The 21,021-nt window shown below is 44.2% G+C and overlaps 1 protein-coding gene across 7 annotated transcripts in view; it reads left to right on the forward strand.

Annotated features, from left to right (window-relative positions):
• Positions 1-21,021, forward strand: part of CNTRL (centriolin) — an 83,508-nt gene that overhangs the window by 57,176 nt on the left and 5,311 nt on the right. For all 7 annotated transcript variants that reach the window (XM_042912440.1, XM_042912439.1, XM_042912442.1 and 4 more), the window contains 15 exons: positions 968-1,281; positions 2,780-2,985; positions 5,222-5,414; positions 7,859-7,989; positions 8,130-8,270; positions 8,372-8,498; positions 9,539-9,703; positions 10,463-10,622; positions 11,751-11,866; positions 11,949-12,166; positions 14,939-15,096; positions 16,125-16,198; positions 17,580-17,768; positions 18,176-18,401; positions 19,878-20,083. In XM_042912440.1, coding sequence (XP_042768374.1) covers positions 968-1,281; positions 2,780-2,985; positions 5,222-5,414; positions 7,859-7,989; positions 8,130-8,270; positions 8,372-8,498; positions 9,539-9,703; positions 10,463-10,622; positions 11,751-11,866; positions 11,949-12,166; positions 14,939-15,096; positions 16,125-16,198; positions 17,580-17,768; positions 18,176-18,401; positions 19,878-20,083 — 2,624 coding nt within the window. The remainder of the gene's footprint in view (positions 1-967; positions 1,282-2,779; positions 2,986-5,221; positions 5,415-7,858; positions 7,990-8,129; positions 8,271-8,371; positions 8,499-9,538; positions 9,704-10,462; positions 10,623-11,750; positions 11,867-11,948; positions 12,167-14,938; positions 15,097-16,124; positions 16,199-17,579; positions 17,769-18,175; positions 18,402-19,877; positions 20,084-21,021) is intronic.

The raw sequence follows: 21,021 nt of genomic DNA on the forward strand, positions 1-21,021 counted from the left end.
CTTAGCTTGGTCTGCAAGGCCCTCTGCTGTGATCTTGGCCAGTGACCTCCTGTCTCACCTCCATCACTGTTCTGCACATCAGTCCTACCCAGTTGCCTAAGATAGTCACAGCATGCCATGTTCCTCCAGCCTCCATGCTTTAAACCCTCTCTTTAGGATGTCCTTCTCCTTCCTCTTCCAAACCTACTGCTGCTCGACTTTCAGCAAGACTCAGGCCCTCAAACACCACTCCTTTAGGGAGCCTTCCTCCATCTTGCCTTACCCAGGCACACTGAGCAGCTTTTTCACCTGTGCTCCTGGAGCATGGCAGGTGCGTACATCCTTGTATCATGACACTGATTAGCTTGACTAAAATGAAATGTTCTAGGTCCATCTTCAAAAGCTCCAGGAGGAAGAGTCAATCAGACTTGGGGTAAATCCTCGCTCTTTGACCAAGCAGCTGTGTGATCCTAGGCAAATTTTCTAGCTGCTCTTAGACTATGAAGCCATAAAATGGGAATGTCCCCTTCTGAGAATTTCTTTATTCAAGAGCTACTTATTGAGTGCCTGCTGTGTGCTAGGTTGTCTGTCATCCATGATAGACAAACCTAGACCTGCTTGTAGGGGAGGCGAGTAAGGAAGCTAGCACCTTGGAGAGTGCCGTGCATCATGGCACCCATAGACACTGCGAGCCTTGGTGTCTCAGCACACATCTCCGCTTCTCTATCTTTATGCAGCCTGAGGCAGACACCCAAATGGTTGCCGAATAAATGAATGAATAAAGACAGAAAAAAGCAACTCAACACATAGGCATAAGAAACACTCAAGTATCAGCCTCTGAAAATAATACGAATCCCTATTTTGACCTTTTCACAGAATTTTACTCCCAGTTCTTGGGGATCTTGTCCTAAATGCTCCTGTTCTCTACTAAACTTGTTTACCCAATAAACCATGTGGGTAAAATACTCTTCCGTTTATTTCTGTCAAGATGCAGACAGTGGAGGAGATAGTCAGGAAGAGAGTGAGCTGGATGACCACGAGGAACGCCCATTCGTGCCTCCTTCTGGATACATGATGTACACTGTGTTTCCCGATGGTTCTCCTGTTCCCCAGGGCATGGCCCTGTACGCACCACCTCCTCCCCTGCCCAACAACAGCCAGCCTCTCAGCCCTGGCACTGTTGTTTATGGCCCACCTCCTGCTGGAGCCCCCATCGTGTATGGGCCTCCGCCCCCCAACTTCTCTGTCCCCCTCATCCCTGTGGGGGTGCTGCATTGCAACGTCCCGGAACACCATAACTTGGTAAGTGGAGAGACATGAGACCCCCGTCTACCCCGCTACCATGGGAGACTGAATAAGGTTGTGTATGTGATGATTTGACCTACTTAGGAAGGGATTATGTCCCAAAGTATGTTCGTAAAGTTGATGTTTAGAATGGAGCAAGCGTTCTCTTACTAAAATATCCTTCTGGAGGGGAGTTACGGCACCAGGCCAGACCACAAGCTTGGTTTAACCACTTTATAGCAAAAATACTTTCAGTCCAGAAATTAACCATTTTTGGAGAGCTTATTGTATATTTTTCTATTGACAAGTATGATACTAATGTGTACATACAGGAGTGTTCACCTAGTGGGGCCTGTACTTGTACACGCATGTGTATGTGTGTGTGCACGCATACACATGGATGTGCTTTGTGTATTCACACGTAGGAGCAGTATATAGCAAGGTTGTGATGGGGATTATCTCTGGGTGGTAAGATTCATGATTATTCTTTTTTTCTTTTCATAATTCTTATTGTGCACACATTTCATATTCTTTCTCCCACTTAACATTACAAACATTTCCCTGTGGTTTTACAGATGGTTTTAAGCAGTATTTTAATGATTGCATAACATTTCTCTATTTGTAGGCAGTGTAGTTGACTCAACTGTGTAAATTTTTAGTGTATTTCATATTCTTTCCTAAGGCTACATTTCAAGAGATGATTACTTCCTGATCACCAGCTTATTTTGTAAACTTATGGTTCTAAAGAATTAAAATGCATGACAAACTCCTCCTTCAAACTCAAGATGCCTAGAGCTCTTTCTGTTTTCCTTTTCCTCCCAGCAGGTTAAGAGGAAGACAAGGACTAGGACCCCTGAGTGCCGGGCAGTAGGTCAGACTAGTTGCAGAGGGCCTGTGTGTGCTCACGTGGTTGGAACGATAGTCCCTCCCGTTGCCCTGCAGTGTCTCAGCGCATGTGTGTTTACGGCAGCGCCGTCAGCTCGGCCTGTCATCACCTCTCGGGCTGGTTCCTTTACCCACCAGCCGTCCCCAGCTGTTCTGTAGTTTCTCACATGCCCTCTTATACCTCCGTGCATTAGCACGTGTTATTTCTTCAGGTTAGGTCTTCCCCGTTTCACTTATTCTTCAAAACCCAGGCAAAACCCCTCTCCCTCTGGGCAGCCTTCCAGGCAACTCCCCTCCCTGTGCCCAGAGAGAGACCCCTGTGTCCGTCTCTTCTGCTACTTGCTGAACTCTGGAGGCAGAGATTATCCATAAGGGGTGCTTGGTGAATGTGTATCAACCATAGTTGGACTGATGGAAAAATTAAAAGCTCTGTTAGTTCATCAGTTTCATCTGTGGCATGTGAAAAAATTGGCCTGACTTGATTTTTCGTTTTCATACTGAAGTCTAGAAGCTACCAGCATTTTCACGTCATAGATAGCACTTTAAGCACAGTCGATTGCAGCTTTTGGCAGGAAAGAAGAGAAACATCAAGTGATGTTTCTCAGGATTGCATTTTTTTTTCTTTGTTCAGGAGAATGAAGTTTCTAGATTAGAAGACATCATGCAGCATTTAAAATCAGAGAAACAGGAGCAGTGCACGAGAGCATCCACACGGCAGTCGGTGAAAGAATTGGAAGAGCTGCATCGTAATATTGACAGTCTCTTGCAAGAGAAGAAAGACTTAGAGCACGAAGTAGAAGAATTACATGATACCATCCAGAAACATAAACAGCGAAAGTAACTATGATTATTAGCTATTTCACTTTTATAGTTCTGATAAACATGACATTGGCTTATTAAGGTAACCTGAATCGGTGTTGTCCAGTTGAACTTTCTGTGACCTTGGCAATGCTGTCGATCCATGCCATCTGAAACAGTAATCACCGGCCACGTGTGCCGATTGAGCACTTGAAGTGTGGCTAATGGAACTGAGGAATAGAGTTTAATTTAAAGTTGTAGCCACAGGTGACTCCCAAGTTGCACAGGGCAAGTCCAAGTTCTCTTGGCCCGTAATCCAGATGAGCCCTTCTTGTGGCCCCTCTTGGAGAATGGCATAACCCTCCGCCCTCCCCAGTTACTCTGGCTAAAAACAAGCCGGGCGTGTGCAGCTCCGCTTTCCTCGATTTCCCAAACCTCCAGTTGGTCTCCGGGTCCTACAACTGTACACAAAGAGCTGTCAAACTGGTCCCCTTCTTTCATCTCCACCACCCTGGCCTTTCATCATCTCCAGCCAGGTCGTAGTAATAGCTTCTACTTTGGCCTCCCGTGTCTAGGCTCTGTCTCCATTCTACCCTGAACGTGGTTACAGATCCGAGCTAGCCACTCTCCCAGGTGACTCAGTCCCGTCAGAATGCACACCACCCTCTGGATCTGAACCTGCCTGCCTGTCTTATCCTTCTCTCCTACACGCAGTGTTTGTTCAGGCCCTACCTACTTTTCTGTGGTTTCCCCCAACACCACATTCTCCCCTGCCTCTCCACCTTTGCACATACTGTCCTTGCCTAAAATGGTTTCCCTGCCCCCTGCCTAACTCCACCCTGTCTGTCCAGATAAAGGTCAGAGATCCCCTTTTACACAAAGCCTTCCTCATCTCTGGCTCCCACAGTTCGGGTTGGCAACCTTGGGTAGAGTACTGTTCACACCGTGTTGTAAGGAGCCCAGGAGGGCGGTGGCTGGGCCTCTTTGTGCCCCAGCATCTGGCATAGGGTCCGTTAATGAAGGCAGTATCTGCTGAGAGGGCCAGGTGGGTAGAAGCCCATCTTGTGCAGTGGTTCAGGAGTTATGACGGTCCCCAGCTTTTGTCGTGTCAGCCAGACTGGCCCAGGCACCAGGGTTGCGGGGAGATCGGTGGACATCCCAGGGGTGAGTGAGCTATGGTCTCTGCCTTCTAGGAGCACACCTGTGACTGGCCGGTAGACCTGGCAGGGAAAAGCCAAGGTCACACTGAGAGAAGATGGGGAATAAATGTGTGAGCGTTTTGGGGCACCTCGGTGGCTCAGTCGGTTGGGCGTCCAACTTGGCTCAGGTCATGATCTCGCAGTTCGTGAGTTTGAGCCCCGTGTCGGGCTCTGTGCTGACAGCTCGGAGCCTGGAGCCAGCTTCAGATTCTATGTCTCCCTCTCCCTCTCTGCTCCTCCCCCACTCACGCTTTGTCTCTCTCTCTCAAAAATAAATAAAGCTTAAAAAGAAATTTAAAAAAATGTGTAAGCGTTTCAAGGATGGTTGCTTCTCTTACTTTTGTAGGCATATGGTGGGGAGAGGTTAAAGTGAGATTTTTTTGAGGGAGGATGGTAGGGCAGTGGGGTAACCACTTCTTTTCCTAGTTATAAAAGTAAAATAAATGCTTACTTTAAGGAATTTGGATAACACGAAAATATCCAAAGAAAGGATATGTTTGCCTTCACTTAAAGAGAAACAATGTGTTAAATGTTGATGAATGTATTTTCATGTTTTCCTGTCATAGTTTCATTTTGAAAGAATTTTGACATGTTAGCCTTGAGTTAGTGACTTCTGTGTCTTGCTTTCTGATTTGTGAAATATCGTTACTATCATTGTATCATTGAACAGTAAATCACAAAATTAGGAAGTCTTTGGGATGGTTGGTGAGCTGCGACTAGAAAGATAGATTTAGGGGAATGGATGATTATTATGGTGGTGGTTGGCTTTCTTTTTATACCATAGGAGAATAGAAATGTCAACATTGTCTTGACCCAAGTGCTGACAAAAAAAATAATAATCAAAAAAGATAAAACAGCTGCATCGTACTTTGTATGCATTGTGCACTTACTCTCAGCAGTGTACCATGTTGAATAAAAGGGTAAACCTAGGCCTTGAACATGGTCAAATGTAAATGTCTCTTCCGGCCCTTCTCATAGGAGAGTAGAAAATCATCGTACATCTTTTTATCAGACTACAAGTGTCTGTATTGTCTACATTTAAAGACTCTTAATATGTTTGTATACGATTTTTTTAGAGACTTCCTTGATGGAAATGTCGAGAGTCTTAGGAACGAACTAGAAATAGAGAAGTCACTCAAACACCATGAAGATATCGTGGATGAAATTGAGTGCATCGAGAAGACCCTTATGAAACGTCGAGCAGAACTCAGGGAGGCTGACCGGCTGCTGGCGGAGGCCGAAAGTGAACTTTCACGCACGAAGGAGAAAGTATGTTCTGCTGTGGTTTGGGGTGAGGCAGCTCACTGCCCGCAGCATGAAGGACTAGAAAGAAATCGTGATAAGAACATGGTCGCCCAAGGCGGACAGTTGGGTTCCAGGCTGCACGCTGCTAGTTAAGGAGCTGTGAGAATTCGGGCAAGCCACCTGACTCCCCAGCTTTGCTCCCCTCACCTATCAGTTCAGGCAAAGAATACTTAGGCTGTTCAGGAAGACTTAAAAGCTGCCGAAATCATTCCGTTCCTGACACAACCTACTTCCTAATCCTGTGTGTGTCTTTAAATTATTTGGGCTCTGATATCTCTCTATATTAAATAATAGGTCAATGCTAGATTCATCTAAAAGCAACAGTGGATCTCAGAAGACTTCTTCCTGGTATTACTTCGTTCTCCAAGTTGATGATAGAAAATCAAGCATTTTTTGGTCTGAGGTAGTGTTCTTGTGACTACAATACAGAAAGAAATGGAGGAGGAAAAGGAGCCCCTACTCTATTGGGCCCCTACTCTGACCACACATTGGCTATTTTATAAATACTGCTTCATTAACCTTTCCTGGCAACCCTGTAAGATGGTGGTTAGCCCAGTTCACTGGTGGAGCTCAGAGAAGCTGGTAGCTGGCCCAGGGCCACACAGCTAAAGTTCTGCCTCACCAAGAGAGCTTTTTTTTTTTTTTAATGTTTTATTTATTTTTGAGAGAGAGACAGAGCATGAGCAGGGGGAGGGGCAGAGAGAGAGAGAGCGAGATACAGAATCCGAAGCAGGTTCCAGGCTCTGAGTTGTCAGCACAGAGCCGGACCCAGGGCTCAAACCCACGAACCATGAGATCATAACCTGAGCTGAAGTTGGTCGCTTAACCAACTGTGCCACCCAGGCACCCCACCCAAGAGCTTTCTTAGTTTGAGGAGAATTCCAGGGTAAAAAAGTCCCATACCCACATGGAGCATCTCAGAAACTATTTTTATGTTATTTCAACATGGATGGATTTAAATGAATAGAAATCTGTAACCCGGGAACTGAAACAAAGGATTTATTAAAGATATTCTGTGAGTGATGGCTTTAATAAGAATGGAAAAACATCCTGGTGTCTTTTCAGATGATCAACTGATCATGTTCCTTCTGTCACATGTTAGACGATTGTGAGATAACATAGGCGTGAGCAGGACTAGAGAAAACTTTATCACTGGTATATAAAAGAATATTGATACCAGTAGTAGGCAGAAATAGTAAGTGAACTGAGGCTAGTAAGCTCTTCCCCTTTTGTCCTCCCAAAATGATTCAGGGAGGCAGCTTGCTAAGGGGGAAGAGCGAGGGAGAAGGTGGTGCATTTTGTGAGAAAGATGCCAGACATGTTAAAACCTAACATAGAAAGAGATAGAAAACTACTTAGAAATGTGACTTTCTGAAGCACGTAGTGCGTTTTGTCCAGTGCTTTGCTGATGAAACTGACAGAAACCAGGGATCTGGAATGGAAGGAAGTGTGGTGAGCTATCTAGCTGTTTGGGAGCTCGCCAGCCTTCTTGCATCCACACGGGAGATGTACTGGACTAGTTTAACAAGCCTGGGACTTTGGTGCAGCTGCACAGCTTGAGTATTTGGCCCGAAGGGGAGTCACTGTTCAACGAAGTGCAAAGCAAGCACTATTTTTGGACCTTTGGTGGCATTGTCTTAAACCTCTTATTTTAGACAGAAAAAGGAAACCAAGTTGATTTAAAAAAAAAAAAAAAATCTGTTTTTGAAAAGAAAAAAAAAAAAGTAATCTCTTTTTGCCAAATCCTGTACAGGAGGAGTTTTAAGTACTTCGACAAAAGTACTTAATGTTTGTGTTTCTCAGACATTATTAATTCATCTTTAAATGAAGGAGGTTTTATTTAACACGATCGGATCTAGAGTACAGTAATAATCTCTGTGAAGGAGGGACTGTTGGTAAAATCAGCTTGTTGTCACTTAATTGTGGAGATATTTTTAATTGAATAAGATAGCATAAAATAGTATACAGATTATTTTTAAGTAAAAGATCATTCACAGTGTCACCACCCTCAAGTGACTTTTTCTTTTTGCAGAGCCTTTCTGTCTTTGCAGACACAGATCTAATTGCACATAGTTGCCCTTAGAGTGCCATTTTAAATTTGTTTTTTTCAGCCAACATAATACCATTAACATTCTTCCATGTTGCTATATTGTCATCTTAAAGGCTACACAGTACTCCATTGTGTTGATGCTTTATCACTTAATCTATCACTTGTCAAGTTGTATTTCAATACACAATGAGCATTTTTATGTAGTCATTTTTTTACTCCTGAATTCTCTTCTGAGAGTTGGAGAGTCAAAGTGAATGCACATTTTTCTCAGTCTTTCTGTATGGCCTTGTCGTTTTTCCTAGGAGGTGCAAAAGGAGTGTGGTAACTGAATCGCTTCTAATGACAGTGTCTTTTTTAGACAAAAGATGCCGTTGAGAAGTTCGCTGATGCCAAGAGAAATCTATTGCAAATCGAAAAAGATGCTGAGGAGTTAGAAAGGAGAGCCCAGGAAACTGCTGTTAACCTTGTCAAAGCTGACCAACAGCTCAGGTAGGTGGAGTCCCTCTTGGCTATTGATGTATTCAGGGAGATCAATGACAATTTCGGGGGTAAGGGAGTAGTAATCGCCTTAAGATAAATAATGCAGGCTAAGTCTAAGGGGCCTTGGAGAGTAAAGCAGTGTGTTGTAGATTACTCGAGGCTGACACAAAGGGTTTGGAGCAGCACAAAATGGAGCAAGAAGAAACTTTGAAAGAAATAAACAAAGTTGTTGCAGCAAAAGACTCCGACTTCCAGTGCCTGAACAAGAAGAAGGAAGTACTGACCGGAGAGTAAGTACAGCCTCTGGGGGGCCCAAGGGGCTTGTGCTGGAAGACCGCTCTTGGGGTTCAGCCTTCCTTCAGATCTGCTCCAGTGCTGCTGGTGTTCGCAGGCTGCAGAAATTGCAGAAGGACATCGAGGCCGCACAACACAATGAGGATCACCACCTGCACGTCCTGAAAGAGTCAGAGACCCTCCTGCAGGCCAAGAAAGCTGAGCTGGAAAAGCTGAAAAGCCAGGTATGGCAACCGATGCCTTGGAAAAGCAGTTCATGCTGCTTTGAAACCTGCGTTTCTGTTACGATTATAAAAAGTAATACATGTTTGATTGTAGAAAAGACTGGAAAATACAAAATAAGATATAAAGCATAAATGAGGCTCTGTATCCTAGTGATTAAGAGTAGAGTCCAACCCAAATTTGAATCGCAACTCAGTAGAATAAATAGAATATATTACTGAGTAAAAGAAGTGGGTCTAAAAATGGGATACACCCCTCAGTTGGCTGAGTGTCCGACTTTGGCTCAGGTCATGATCTTGCGGTTTGTGAGTTCCAGCCCCACGTCGGGCTCTGTGCTGACAGCGTGGAGCCCAGAGCCTGCTTCGGGTTCTGTGTCTTCCTCTCTCTCTGCCCCTCCCCTGCTCACGCTCTGTATCTCTCTCATAAATCTAAATAAACACTGAAAAAAAAAAAAAAAAAAAAAAAGTTTTTTAATAAAAAAAACCCAAACAGGATGCACCCTAAGATCATTTATGCTAAATGTGTTTATGAACACTCGTGCTTATATTTTTGGTCTGTATCAAAGTACAAAAGCAGTCATCTGATAAGGGGAGATAAATATTTTCTATTTTCTTCCTTTTGCACATCTGCATTTTCTGTTTTTTATATAAAATATGTACTATTCTTAAAGTTGACATTTTTAAATTTACAAAATGAATAAATTTAAAAAATCCCTGCCTGACTTCCATTGCCAAGGTAATGGAATAAGGTATATAGACACACAAGTATTTTGAAAACCATAACCTGAGGGATATCCCTTATTATCATCTTGTTGTTTTTGCTATGATTTGATGGATATGCTTTTATGTATGTGAACTCAAGATCTTTATTAGGCATTTGATGCCTGTACCCCCAGCCTGGCCCTCCTGACTCTTGCAGCTGGGATAATTACAATTAGGCTAGCCCCTGATTTCCCCACTACCGTTAGCTGGACTGAATATTCTCCATCACAGCAAGCACGAAGGTTGTCAAGCTTTGCATTCTTCCCTTTTCTTGAACGCAGGTATCCGATAAGCAGCAAGAACTGGCCGTCTTGGACAGGGAGTTAGGGCATAAAAAGGAAGAGCTGCGTCTACTCCAGGGAAGCATGGTCCAGGCCAAAGCTGACCTCCAGGAGGCGCTGAGACTGGGAGAAACCGAAGTAACTGAGAAGTGCAATCATATTAGGGTGTGTTCTTTACTAGTTTTCTTAAGAATCCAAGGGTGATGTTCTAGGTTTATCTTAACATATTTTAATTAGTTTTCTCTCCAAATGCAGTTCTAAATTCCTGAATCGTGAACCCTCTGTAACATCAGTTTGATGTACTGTTCTGTATCCAGGCTGTGGCTGCGTGGGTAGCTCTCCCGTAGTATTTTCTGGACATACCCAAGGTTCTCGGCCTCTGTGCCTTTCTCATACCATTTCTTCTCCAGGAATTTCCTTTTTGGGAATGTCCAGATCCTAGCCATTTTTCCTGGTTCAGCTTCATGCCACTAAGTTGACTTTCCTGACTTCTCCTTTACCTTGGAAGGAATTTCTCTCTTCTGAGTTTGGAGGCACTCTGCAGGTTTCCTAGGGCATCAGAGCCTTTCATGACCATGTTTATGCTCCTTGCTGATTTCCCCCAAGGTGCTCAGCCTCTTGAGGGCAGGAGATGTATCAGAGTCAGCCTTTTCTTTCTATAATACATTGCCTTGCACATAGTAAGTACTGTTTATGCATTTTAAATGAAGACGATATGTGACTTCCTTACTTCCGTTATACAGAAATATGTTAGTGGGAAATAAAATACAGTGCTGTTCTTGACATAAAAGGCAAAATTGAACTTGTTTCCAAATTGGAGTTTTTGTGAAATGAGATAGTTAATAACAAAACTGTTCTCAGTATAATTTCCATTCATAATTTTATGGAGGGGAGTTGACTTTTTTTTTTTTTTTTTTGGCACAGGAAGTAAAATCTCTTCTGGAAGAACTGAGTTTTCAGAAAGGAGAACTCAATGTCCAGATTAGTGAAAAAAAAACTCAACTTGCACTCATAAAGCAGGAAATTGAAAAAGAGGAAGAAAATCTTCAGGTAGTTTTAGGGCAGATGTCTAAACATAAAACTGGTAAGTTTAAAGGGAAACAATCATATAAAGTCAGAGTTTGGAAAAGTGTTTTTTCCAGATCACAGGAAAAATATGAATAGTGAAATAAACTTCTTTTAAAGATATGAAGGAAAGCAGTATGATAAAAGGAATACAGTATTTTTTGTCATTCAAATTGATAAAGTCTATTTAAAAGCTAAATAGTCCTGATCATTGCTGACCAGAGCATGGAGAAGGAAGAGCACTTATAGGCTGTTGATAGAAAAATAAATTGGACCAACCCCCCAGTGTTTCAGGACTGAACATTCATACCTGTTAAACCATTTAGCTCAGTTCTAGTTTCTGAGAGAGGGCAAGCATTCATGCACGTTGCAGCAATATTGGATTTATTTATTTATTTATGTAGCGAGTAAGTATTTCCTTGCTTCACAAATTAAGCTGGCTGAGTTGACTACTTACAGCAAAATTTATAATGACAAAATTTGGAACCATGACCAATTTAAGAGCTATGTTTCAAACATTGAAGGGCATGCAAAAATGCCGATGGGAAGACTGAAAAAATAGATAAAAACTGAATATAGAGTGGAGTCCCAAGTTATTTTGAAAATCTGTGTGGTACGTGTGCGTGCGTGTGTGCACGCTCCTGGAAGGAAATGCGTCAGGATGCTGTCGTCGTAGTGATCATATTTGGATAGTGGGATAATGATGGGTTTTCTTTTTTTTTTTTCTTTTTACTCTTTTCTTGAAATTTTCTATGGTGACCAAATATTTTTTTTAATCAGAAAAAAGTTAATACTTAAAAATCTATATTTTAAAATATAAAAAATTATTATCTGAATCTCAACTTACATATTTTGAAGTTTTTCCTATTTTTTTTTTTTAAATTCATTTAGATGGAGCACTTGCTCGTAGAACTAGATCTTTGTTACGTTTTGGGGTTAAAATTTTTAAACAAAATTTAACAAATTAACGTTTAACAAGACTTTAAAGAATTGTTTTAAGTTAAAATACAGTTAGCTCCAGTAATTCACACAACAGATATGTTTTGATGACCTATTGTTTCTTGTATCCATGGCACTGTTTTCTGTTTCAGTTTGTAAGTGCTGTGAACTTCATTTAACAGCATGGGCCATGTTCTGTTCCTCTTAGAACTAAAGAATATTCTGGACATGCTGCAACTTGAAAGCAAGGAGCTGCAAGGTTTGAAGCTACAACATGAGCAAAAGTTGTCCGAGTTAGAGAAGACTCAGGTCGAAGTGCTGGAGGTAATAAGCAAAGCCGTTTTACCCCCAGCCGACTGCAGTCTTCCTCGGTGGGCACATGTGAGTCCCCTTTTATCTGACTTAGGAGAGACTGGAGTTAGAGAATCTGCAGCAGACAGCCCTGCAACAGAAAGGGGAAATTGAGTGGCAGAAGCAGGTCCTCGAGAGGGACAGACGGGAAATAGAGCGGATAACTGCCGAGACCCGAGTGCTACAGTCGTGTGTTGAGTCTTTGAGCAAAGAAAAGGAAGGTCTCGAAGAAAAATGTGACAGCTGGGAAAAGAAGTTGGCACAGAGCAAACGGTAAGAGCAAAAACCAGTAAGCTTGCAAGGTCTGTTCTTGAAGGCTGAAGCATAATAAGCACACTATTTTAAAAAGAGTGGAAAATAGAGAAAAGGAAAAAAAAATACCCCACGAACTCAGTGTCACAATACAATTCATCAGTACCATTTCTGGGGGAATTTCCTTTTAGGCTTTTTTCCCCCCAAAGCACTTTTTTAAATAACCTGTTGTGTGTGTGTTCAAGGAAAATAATGGATGCTGGAAGATATAAATAAATGGAGAGAGATACCTGTTTGTGGGTAGAAAGACAGTATAGTTAAGATTCCATTCTCCTCAAATTGATCTTTAGATTCAAAATAATCAAAATTGCAACATGCTTTTAAAATAGAAATTGAGAGTCTGCTTCTGAAATTCGTGTGGAAATGCAAAGATTGGATGTAGAATAGAATCTAAAACTTTTTAGATATGACACCAAAACAACTTTGAAAAAGAACAAATGTTCAGAGCTTAACACTGCCCTATTTCAAGACCCCACATACAGCTGTGGTGACCGAAATGCTGTCGTACTGGTAGAAAGATAGACAAAGCAGTCCGTGGAACAGAACAGAAAGTCCAGAAGTAAACGCACGAATGTGTGGACAACTAATTTTGACTAAGATGCAAAGGCATCATCTTCAGTAGAGAAAAGGCAGACTTTTCAAAAACTGTTGCTGAACCAATTGTATATCCAGAACCCCAAAAATGAACTTCAGTCCACACCCATGCTATAAATAGAAATTATCCCCAAAAGGACCATAAATATCAATGTGAAAACCTAAATATAAAACTTGTAGGAGAACACAGGGAAAACACCTTGGTGACCTCGGGTTAGGCAGGATTTCCTAGATGTGACACCAAAAGCATGATCCATAAAAGAATGGTAAAATTGGGCTTCATCAGAATTTGAAACTTCTCCTCAAAAGACACTGTTAAGACAATGAAAAGACCTGTCCCAGCCTGGGAGAAGAACCTTTGCAACATGTATTCGATAAAGGAGTTGTACTCAGGGCCGCCTTCGGGGCTCAGGCCAGTAAGCGTCCGACTCTTGATTTCAGCTCAGGTCATGATCTCAGGGTTTGTGAGTTCCAACCCCGCATCTCACTTCACCCTGGCAGTGCAGAGCCTGCTTAGAATTCTCTCTCTCTCTCCCTCTCTCTCCGCACCTGCTTGCGCGCACTTGTTCTGTTTCAAAAAAAAAAAAACCAAAAAACTTAAAAAAAAAACCCTTTCCTCTTAAAAAAAAAAAAAAAAAGTACTTGTACCCAGAACGTATATCTTAAAGAGCTGTAATTAGAAAACAAACAACCCAGTTTTTTTAAAGGGGCAAAAGACTTGAAAAGACATTTTACTTAAGATGAACGGGTGGCAAATAAACACATAAAAAGATGCTCAACATCATTAACCATTAGGAAAGTCCAAATTCTTAAAAGTTTTATTTATTTTGAGAGAGAGAGTGAGCAAGCTTGTGCACAAGCGGGGGAGGGGCAGAGAGAAGGAGAGACAGAATCCCAAGCAGGCTCCGCACCATCAGTGCAGAGCCTGATGTGGATCTCAAACTCATAAACTGTGACATCATGACCTGAGCTGAGATCAAGAGTCGGGGGTGCCTGGGTGATTCAGTCGGTGCAACGTCCAACTCCTGAATTTATGAGTTCATAAAACTCGTGAGTTTGAACCCCGCATCGGCTCTGGGCTGTGAGTGCAGAGCCTGCTTGGGATTTGTGCTCTCTCTCTCTCTCTCTCTCTCTCTCTCTCTGTCCCTTCCCTGAGTGTGCTCTCCCTCTCTCTCTGTCTCAAAATAAATACATAAACAAAAAAAGAAAAATTAAAAGACGTTTAACCAACTGCACCACGCAGGCCCCGCAGAAAATGCAAATTAAAACCACAATGAGATATCATTACACACCTATTAGAAGGGCTAAAATTAAACACTGACCATACCAAATGTTCGCGTATGTATTTTCATACACAGTTGCTGGCAATGTAAATTGTTAGGGCACTTCGGAGCATGGTTTGGCAGTTATTTTGGAAACTAACACCTACCGGAAGACCTAGCCATTCCACTCCTAGATTGTTCTTCAGAAGTGAAAGTGTACGTTTATACAAAGAATGACAGGCATTGATGTTCATGGCAGCTTTATTTGCAACAGCCCAAACATGGAAACAACCTAAAAGTCCCATCAGCTGGTGAATGCATAGACCGATTCCAGTACACCCATCCCTTGGAATACCATGTAGCAATGGAAAGGGAATGCAGTGTTGCTTACACACAACAACATGAATGACTCAAAGTGACTACGCTCAGGGGGAGAAGCCAGACAAAAGACAAAAGCGAGCCCCTACTGTAGGACTCCATTTACGTAAAAGAAGTTATGCTCGTGCCCGTCTGTCTTTTGGACAAATCCTATTACATGCACAATCGTGTTTCCTGCTTTCTCACTGATGAGAAGCTAGCGATCTGTTTTAATCGCCAGACTTTTGGAATTCTGAGTGCTGTCCATGTTTTTATCCCTGGTGTTTATAAAGCTTCAGTTTAGGGAGTCCCTTTTCCAAAAATCTCCTGTTTGGAAAGCGGAAAACAAGACGTCTTTTGAAAAGGAGTTGAAGAGCCTTCGGTTTTGTGAAGATTTATGCTCATTCGTAGTCTGTAACTACCCCGTGAGGGCAGAACACTCTTCCTCGGTTGTGTCTTGTGCGTACTTGAACATTTTATTTTACATTTCATAGTCTGACTTACTCTGCTTGGACGGTAGGGTTTTGGCAGCTGCAGAAGAGAATAGCAAAATGGAGCAGGCAAACTTAGAGAAGCTGGAATCGGATGTCAGAAACCTGCAGCAGGGGCTGGACCGACTGCACAGAGAGAAGCTCTCACTGCACAAAGACATGGCAGCCACGCAGCAGCAGCTCCGAGGTAGGCGGCCGCATGGTGGGAGAGACGAGGCTCTTTCCTGCTCTGGCTGCTGCTTTTCATTGTCTGCTTTTCTTATTCTAGAAATAACTCCTTGCTAATGGGCATGGGGTTTATTTTAGAAGTGACAAAAATGTTCTAAAATAGATGGTGGTGGTGTTTGCACGACTCCGTGAATATACTTGAAGCCACTGAATTGCATAAACAGGTGAAGGGCATGGTGTGTGGATTCTGTCTCAATAGAGCCGCTTAAAAAATTAGTTGATGTTCCTTAAAGAACAATTTAAAAACATAGGTCAAAAAATGAAATAAACACCCTCAGAGGGAATTCCTGTTGACAGGTTGGTGAATATCTTTCCAGATTTTTTCCTTGGGCTGTGGGTGTGTGATTAAAAAAAAAATGCAGATAATGCCTTTATTACCAAATCTTTGTAAATATTCACGATTAGGAGAAGTTACTAAGTAATCCTAGCTAACAACATGCTTGTTAAGCACTTACTCTGTCTTAGACGTGATGCAGTTATTTGATATGCATTTTTTTCATTTAATCCTGGTAACATTTTCGTGAGACAGAAACTATTTCACCCATTTATAGATGAGGAAAGCTTAGTTTCCTTGTGGCTTAACTCAAGTGAGAAGTGGCTTACAGCTAGTAAGTGACAAAGCCAGTATAGATACAAAACCTGTTCCCAAATTGTCTCCCTTTAAGGGTGTATCAAATTTACATTTCTGTCCGCATTGTAGAAGGTACTCATTTCTGAGCCATGCACGTCATCAACGCTAGGCATTGTCTAGAAACTGTTTTTATTGTGAGGTTTCGAACATGTAAGTCTTTACAAACCTGAGCGCCATGCCCAGGTGTATGTGCCGCGCACATCACTCTTTCTTCTGACCTTTTAGTAAGATGACACGGTATAAGCCATACGTTTAACAGCTAAGTTTATGTTCACCTCCACTTTCTTTGGGGGGCCGATGGGGATTTGGAAAATGCATACGAATGTATTTGTTTTATGTAAATATTATTTCTATAGAAAAACAAGAAGCAGTAAACTCACTACAGAAAGAACTAGCTGATGTCCAAGACCATCTGAACCTAGCGAAACGGGTAAGCTCCGTAACAAATGCGATCTTCCAGTACTGTCCTGAAGGCATGCAGACCACTGGTTCAAATAACAAACAAATCAAGTAGGTTGGTTCCTTGTCACGCCAGCAGGTCCCAGCGGGTCTTCATATAACAAAGACGTACATACACACACCTTTTGGTGCAGAGCAGTGATTTTCTCATTTATTTTAAGTTTCACTCAAAGGTCATAAGTAAGGTGGGAAGCTAGAGCAGAGCCCACCCTTCAGCAGCCCCTCTGGGGGGCTTTAGGCACCAGATGGACCATCTCTTATCCATGGCACAGACAAGGCCCCCAAAGGCTGGGCTTAGATGCGGTCATTCATTGAGCTGCACGGTAACTGCCACCTGCAGGGGATCTGGGCATCCGTCTTATCAGATGTTCGTTGAGAGCTGTTCTTGACCCTTCTACTTCTGACAGTCTTCTTAAAGGTAACTGAGTGTCGTCCTGTGAGAACAGTGTGTAATTTAAGTTTCAGAGAACCTCAGGCAAGTTCTGGGCTTCGGTTTTCACTGTGTAGATTAGGAGTTCGATTAGACGTCTAAATCCCTCCATCTACCTTAAGGATTCTGTGTTTCTAAGATGTAGAAAACTTCAAATCAAAGTATCCCATCTTTAAAAAATTCTTACACAGGCTCTAATGAGTATTTTCTGTGTTATTAGAAATGGAACTTTTTTTCAATTTGAGGGGCGCCCGGATGGCTCAGTCGGTTGTGCGTCCAGCTCTTGATCTCGGCTCAGGTCATGCTCTCACAGTTGGTGAGATCGAGCCCCATGTCAGGCTCTGTGCTCACAGCACAGGGCCTGCTTGGGATTCTCTCTCCTTCCTTTTCTCTCTGCCCCTCCCGCACTCATGCTCTTTCTTTCTCTTTCTCTTTCCCCCTCAAATAAACATTTTTAAAAGAAATGTTTAATTTGGATTCCTCGCAGAAAGAAGAAGTTACTGTTTTCTTGAGTTTTTCAACCCACATAAATATTTCAAATAGTAACAAAACCATGACTTTAGGTTCATTTTCAATAGGAATTAAGCCTTATTCACAGCTCTCCTTAATCTTCTTAGCAATCTTGTGAGGTGGGTGTTGTTTATTCCCACCTCAGTGACTAAGCAACTAAAGTTCAGAAGAACTGGGTCTCTTAGGTTTCAGCGTCTTCTGTCGTCCTACTCTTGAGACACTAAACAGGAAACCTGATGATTAAGTTGCACTTCGGGGGCCTTAAATAAGTTTGTTGAGGTAATAGAGGACGTGGGACTTCTGAGATGCTTCTCACGTCGTCAGACTTGACTGGTGCCAGGAGGGGCACTGGCCAGCCCTGGAACGGATGGATGGCTTTGTTAGTAGCTTCCGTTTGTTCTGTCACACGAAGGACCTGCTTGACATCACCGAGCAGAAGGACGTGCTGCTCAGCGAGCAGACCAGGCTCCAGAAGGACGTCGAGGAATGGAGGAAGAAGCTTGAAGACTGCCAGAAAGAAGGGGAGACAAAGCAACAACAGCTTCAGGTGCTTCAGACGGAGATTGAAGAAACCAAGGCGAAGCTAGCCCAACAAGAAACGGTACTGCACATCTATGGCGTGACAGAAAAGGACACGCTTTGTCACTCGGGCGTTTTCTCCCCAGGCGGAAGCTATGAGGGGTCCCCCGTAGGACTAACTTCCCTTCACTGCCCTGTGTAACCGGGGAGGGTTTCACACCAGCACTTTGACTCTCTTGGCATTAATATTTGTGGACCATTAAGACCGCAGAACATCGCTCCCGGAAAGAATCTTGATGGCCACATGCCATTTGCTGCGTGAATCCCCGCCTCACGTGCCAGCCAAATAGTTTTCCAGCCCCCGCTGTCTGTCACTGTGGGATGTTTTCTGCTTTCTCTTGGACTTGAAAATATCTAGCGCCCATGAAGTTTCCCTCACCTGGGACACCTGTGTTTGTTATTTTATGACTAAGGTTATTCTCTGTTAAGATGTTTCAGAGACTCCAGAAAGAGACAGAATGTGAAGAAAAGAAGTTAGAAGCCAGTAAGGCGACTCTGAAGGAGCAGCAGCAAGAGCTGGAAAAGGAATTAACGAAGCAGAAGAGCAAGCTGGACCAGGTGCTCACAAAGGTGTTGGTGGCGGAGGAGCGTGTCAGGGCTTTGCAGGAAGAGGAGAGGTGGAGTGAGACCCTGGAGAAAGCGCTCTCCCAGACCGGTACGTATTCCCCAACGTGGCGGTCTGGCAAGTGTGTCAGGGAGACCCGAGCCTGGCCCCGGCCCGGCAGGGCATCGGGAGGAGCACGGCAGGAAGGAGGTGCCGCCCCCCGCGCCCCCCCCACCCCCCGCCCCTGGGTCCTGCCGGCCCTGTGAGAGAGGACACGGGGCATTTGTCTCTGTGGAGACGGGATTTGACCCTGAGGCTGTCAGGTCTTTCTACTTGACCACGTTGCCTTCTTCCAGAATGCTGCCTCCAGGAAGAGCGACGTTCAGGCAGAGAGGTGCCAGAAGGCACTTGATCTAAAGGCCTTCTGTGAAGCAGTACATTGTTTTGAGCTTTGGGAACAGTGTTCCATTTCATCTCAACCAATCAGAAAACAGTATTAACAGTTCCACTTCTGTCTCAGTTTGACATAGTGAATGGTACCAAAATACAGGTGTTCGTTTTGGGGGCTGTCGGCGCTCTCCTGAGCCATATCTCGGTCAAGGTGGAAGTCCAGGGTGAATCATTGTTCCCACATCAATGAATGATTCTGTTCTTAGGCTTCAGGGTTTAGTAATGTTCAGAAAACTTTGCTCTCCCCGAGTGAACTCAGTGAAAGGGTCATTAGTCCTTTTTCCCCAGCAACTCTTGATACACGCAGACCCAGCCGTTTCATCGTGACAACGAAACTTCCCAGATGTGCTGCACCTGACCACACCAGACGTGTGAAAAGTAAAACCTGGACAGGGTGTTACTCCAAAGAGTATGATTAGAAAAGCCTATTTTATTTATTTAAAAAAATTTTTTTTAATGTTTATTTTTGAGAGAGAGGGAGAGTGGGAGAGAGAGAGAGAGGGAAACGCAGAATCGGAAGCAGGCTCCAGGCTCTGAGCTTGTCAGCACAGAGCCCGATGCGGGGCTCGAACCCACGGACTGTGAGATCACGACCTGAGCCGAAGTCGGCTGCTTAACTGGTTGAACCACCCAGGTGCCCCAGAAAAATCTATTTTGAGCGTCAGTGTTTTTCATAAACATTATTTACGGAGTACTCACTAGGTACTTCGCGTTCGCATACACAATTCCCGTTAAACGCCAGGAAGTAGGCGCCTCCTGAATCGGGTAAGGCTCGTGCTGCTCCAGATCCCATGTTCTTTGCACCGCGCTGCCTCCCGTGAAGGAGAAGCACTGGTGCACCTCCGTGCAGGTTTATAAGAAGCATTTCGGCCGTCTGTTCCAGGCCTCCTGCACCTCAGGATTGCTGTATTCTCACTGCTCTCAGACACCCAAAGGGAAGACAGTAGCTGTCTGTCACTTTGGGATCCGGCCCTCCAGGACCCAGTGATGTCAGGAGGCACCTTCATCTGGGCTCTGATGTGGGTCAGGGGGGAGCTGGAAGACTCCGTGATGCCTGAGCGGGTGACATGGCGTTACGCAACCCGCCCACGGCCAGCCCGGGGCCTCTGGCTAAACTACTCAAAATGCTCGTTTCAGAACGACAGCTTTCGGAACGGGAGCAGCAACTAACGGAAAGGTCAAGTGAGCTACTGACTCTCCAGAAAGAGGCGGACTCTATGAGGGCAGACTTCAGCCTCTTGCGGAACCAGTTCTTGACAGAAAGGAAGAAAGCCGAGAAGCAGGTCGCCAGCCTGAAGGAAGCACTTCGGGTCCAGCGGAGCCAGCTGGAGAAGAACCTTCTGGTGAGTCCCCGCGGCCCCGGCAGCTGTCGCGGAATTCGCGCCCCTAAATCCTTCGACTAAAAACTGCTTCGGTGTAGACAAAATCAGTGACCTGTCAACCCGGTCCCTAACCCGACTGTTGTTTCTGGTGTGTCTGTGCCTGATTTGAGCTTGAAGCTGATGGTGTTTTGCCTGAGTCTGAGCCGCCAGCCCTAGAGGAGCCCGGCCGGCTGGAAAGATGGTCACGTGAGCAGACAGTGTCACCACCAAGCAGAGAGCGTTCTCCGCAAGGGAGCCCCTGCCTGCGCCTCCACCCGCAGGGGCTGGAGAGGGTTCTGGGGGAGGAAGCCTTCTGGAGACATCTTTGCCCCGCTGCAGTCAGCACTCACGGATCTCATCCTGCCCTTTTCAGTCAGCCTTCGCTTTAATTCATCATCGTCCTGAAACCAAGGAGTTCAGTCTCCCGGGCTTTTATCCCTAAAATACATTTAGGATAAAAATTTGGAGAGGTCCAAAACAGCTCACGGTGGGTGGAGGCAGATAGGCAGGAGTAGAGACTGTCACGGGAATGGACTTTTCTGACACCGCCTGAAGGAAATCGATGTCATCCTGTTGTGTGAACGGGTGTGTTGCTCCCCAGAGGGTGCTGTATACACTGACAACTAGCGATTCGGCGACGTGATTGCAAAGATCTGGGCATCTAAATTTTCATCCTCCAGATGGCTCTGTGATGAGGTAGTACCGTGCTCGTCACAGACAGTTAACGGAGGGGGAGAAACGGAAAGTAACGTGTTGTCACGGGTAACGTTGCAGACGCAGAATTCCGACCGTGGGCTAACAGGCTCGGCCCGCGTATGGACTCCCAGCTCTGCCACAGCTGCTGAAGAAGGCAGGTGGCATTATCCCCACTTGACAGCTGGAGCCCAGATGGGAAGTGTCAGAACTAGTGGGCGTGTAAG

Source organism: Panthera leo, chromosome D4, assembly GCF_018350215.1.
Source record: "Panthera leo isolate Ple1 chromosome D4, P.leo_Ple1_pat1.1, whole genome shotgun sequence".
In the NCBI taxonomy this organism is placed as follows: Eukaryota; Metazoa; Chordata; class Mammalia; order Carnivora; family Felidae; genus Panthera; species Panthera leo.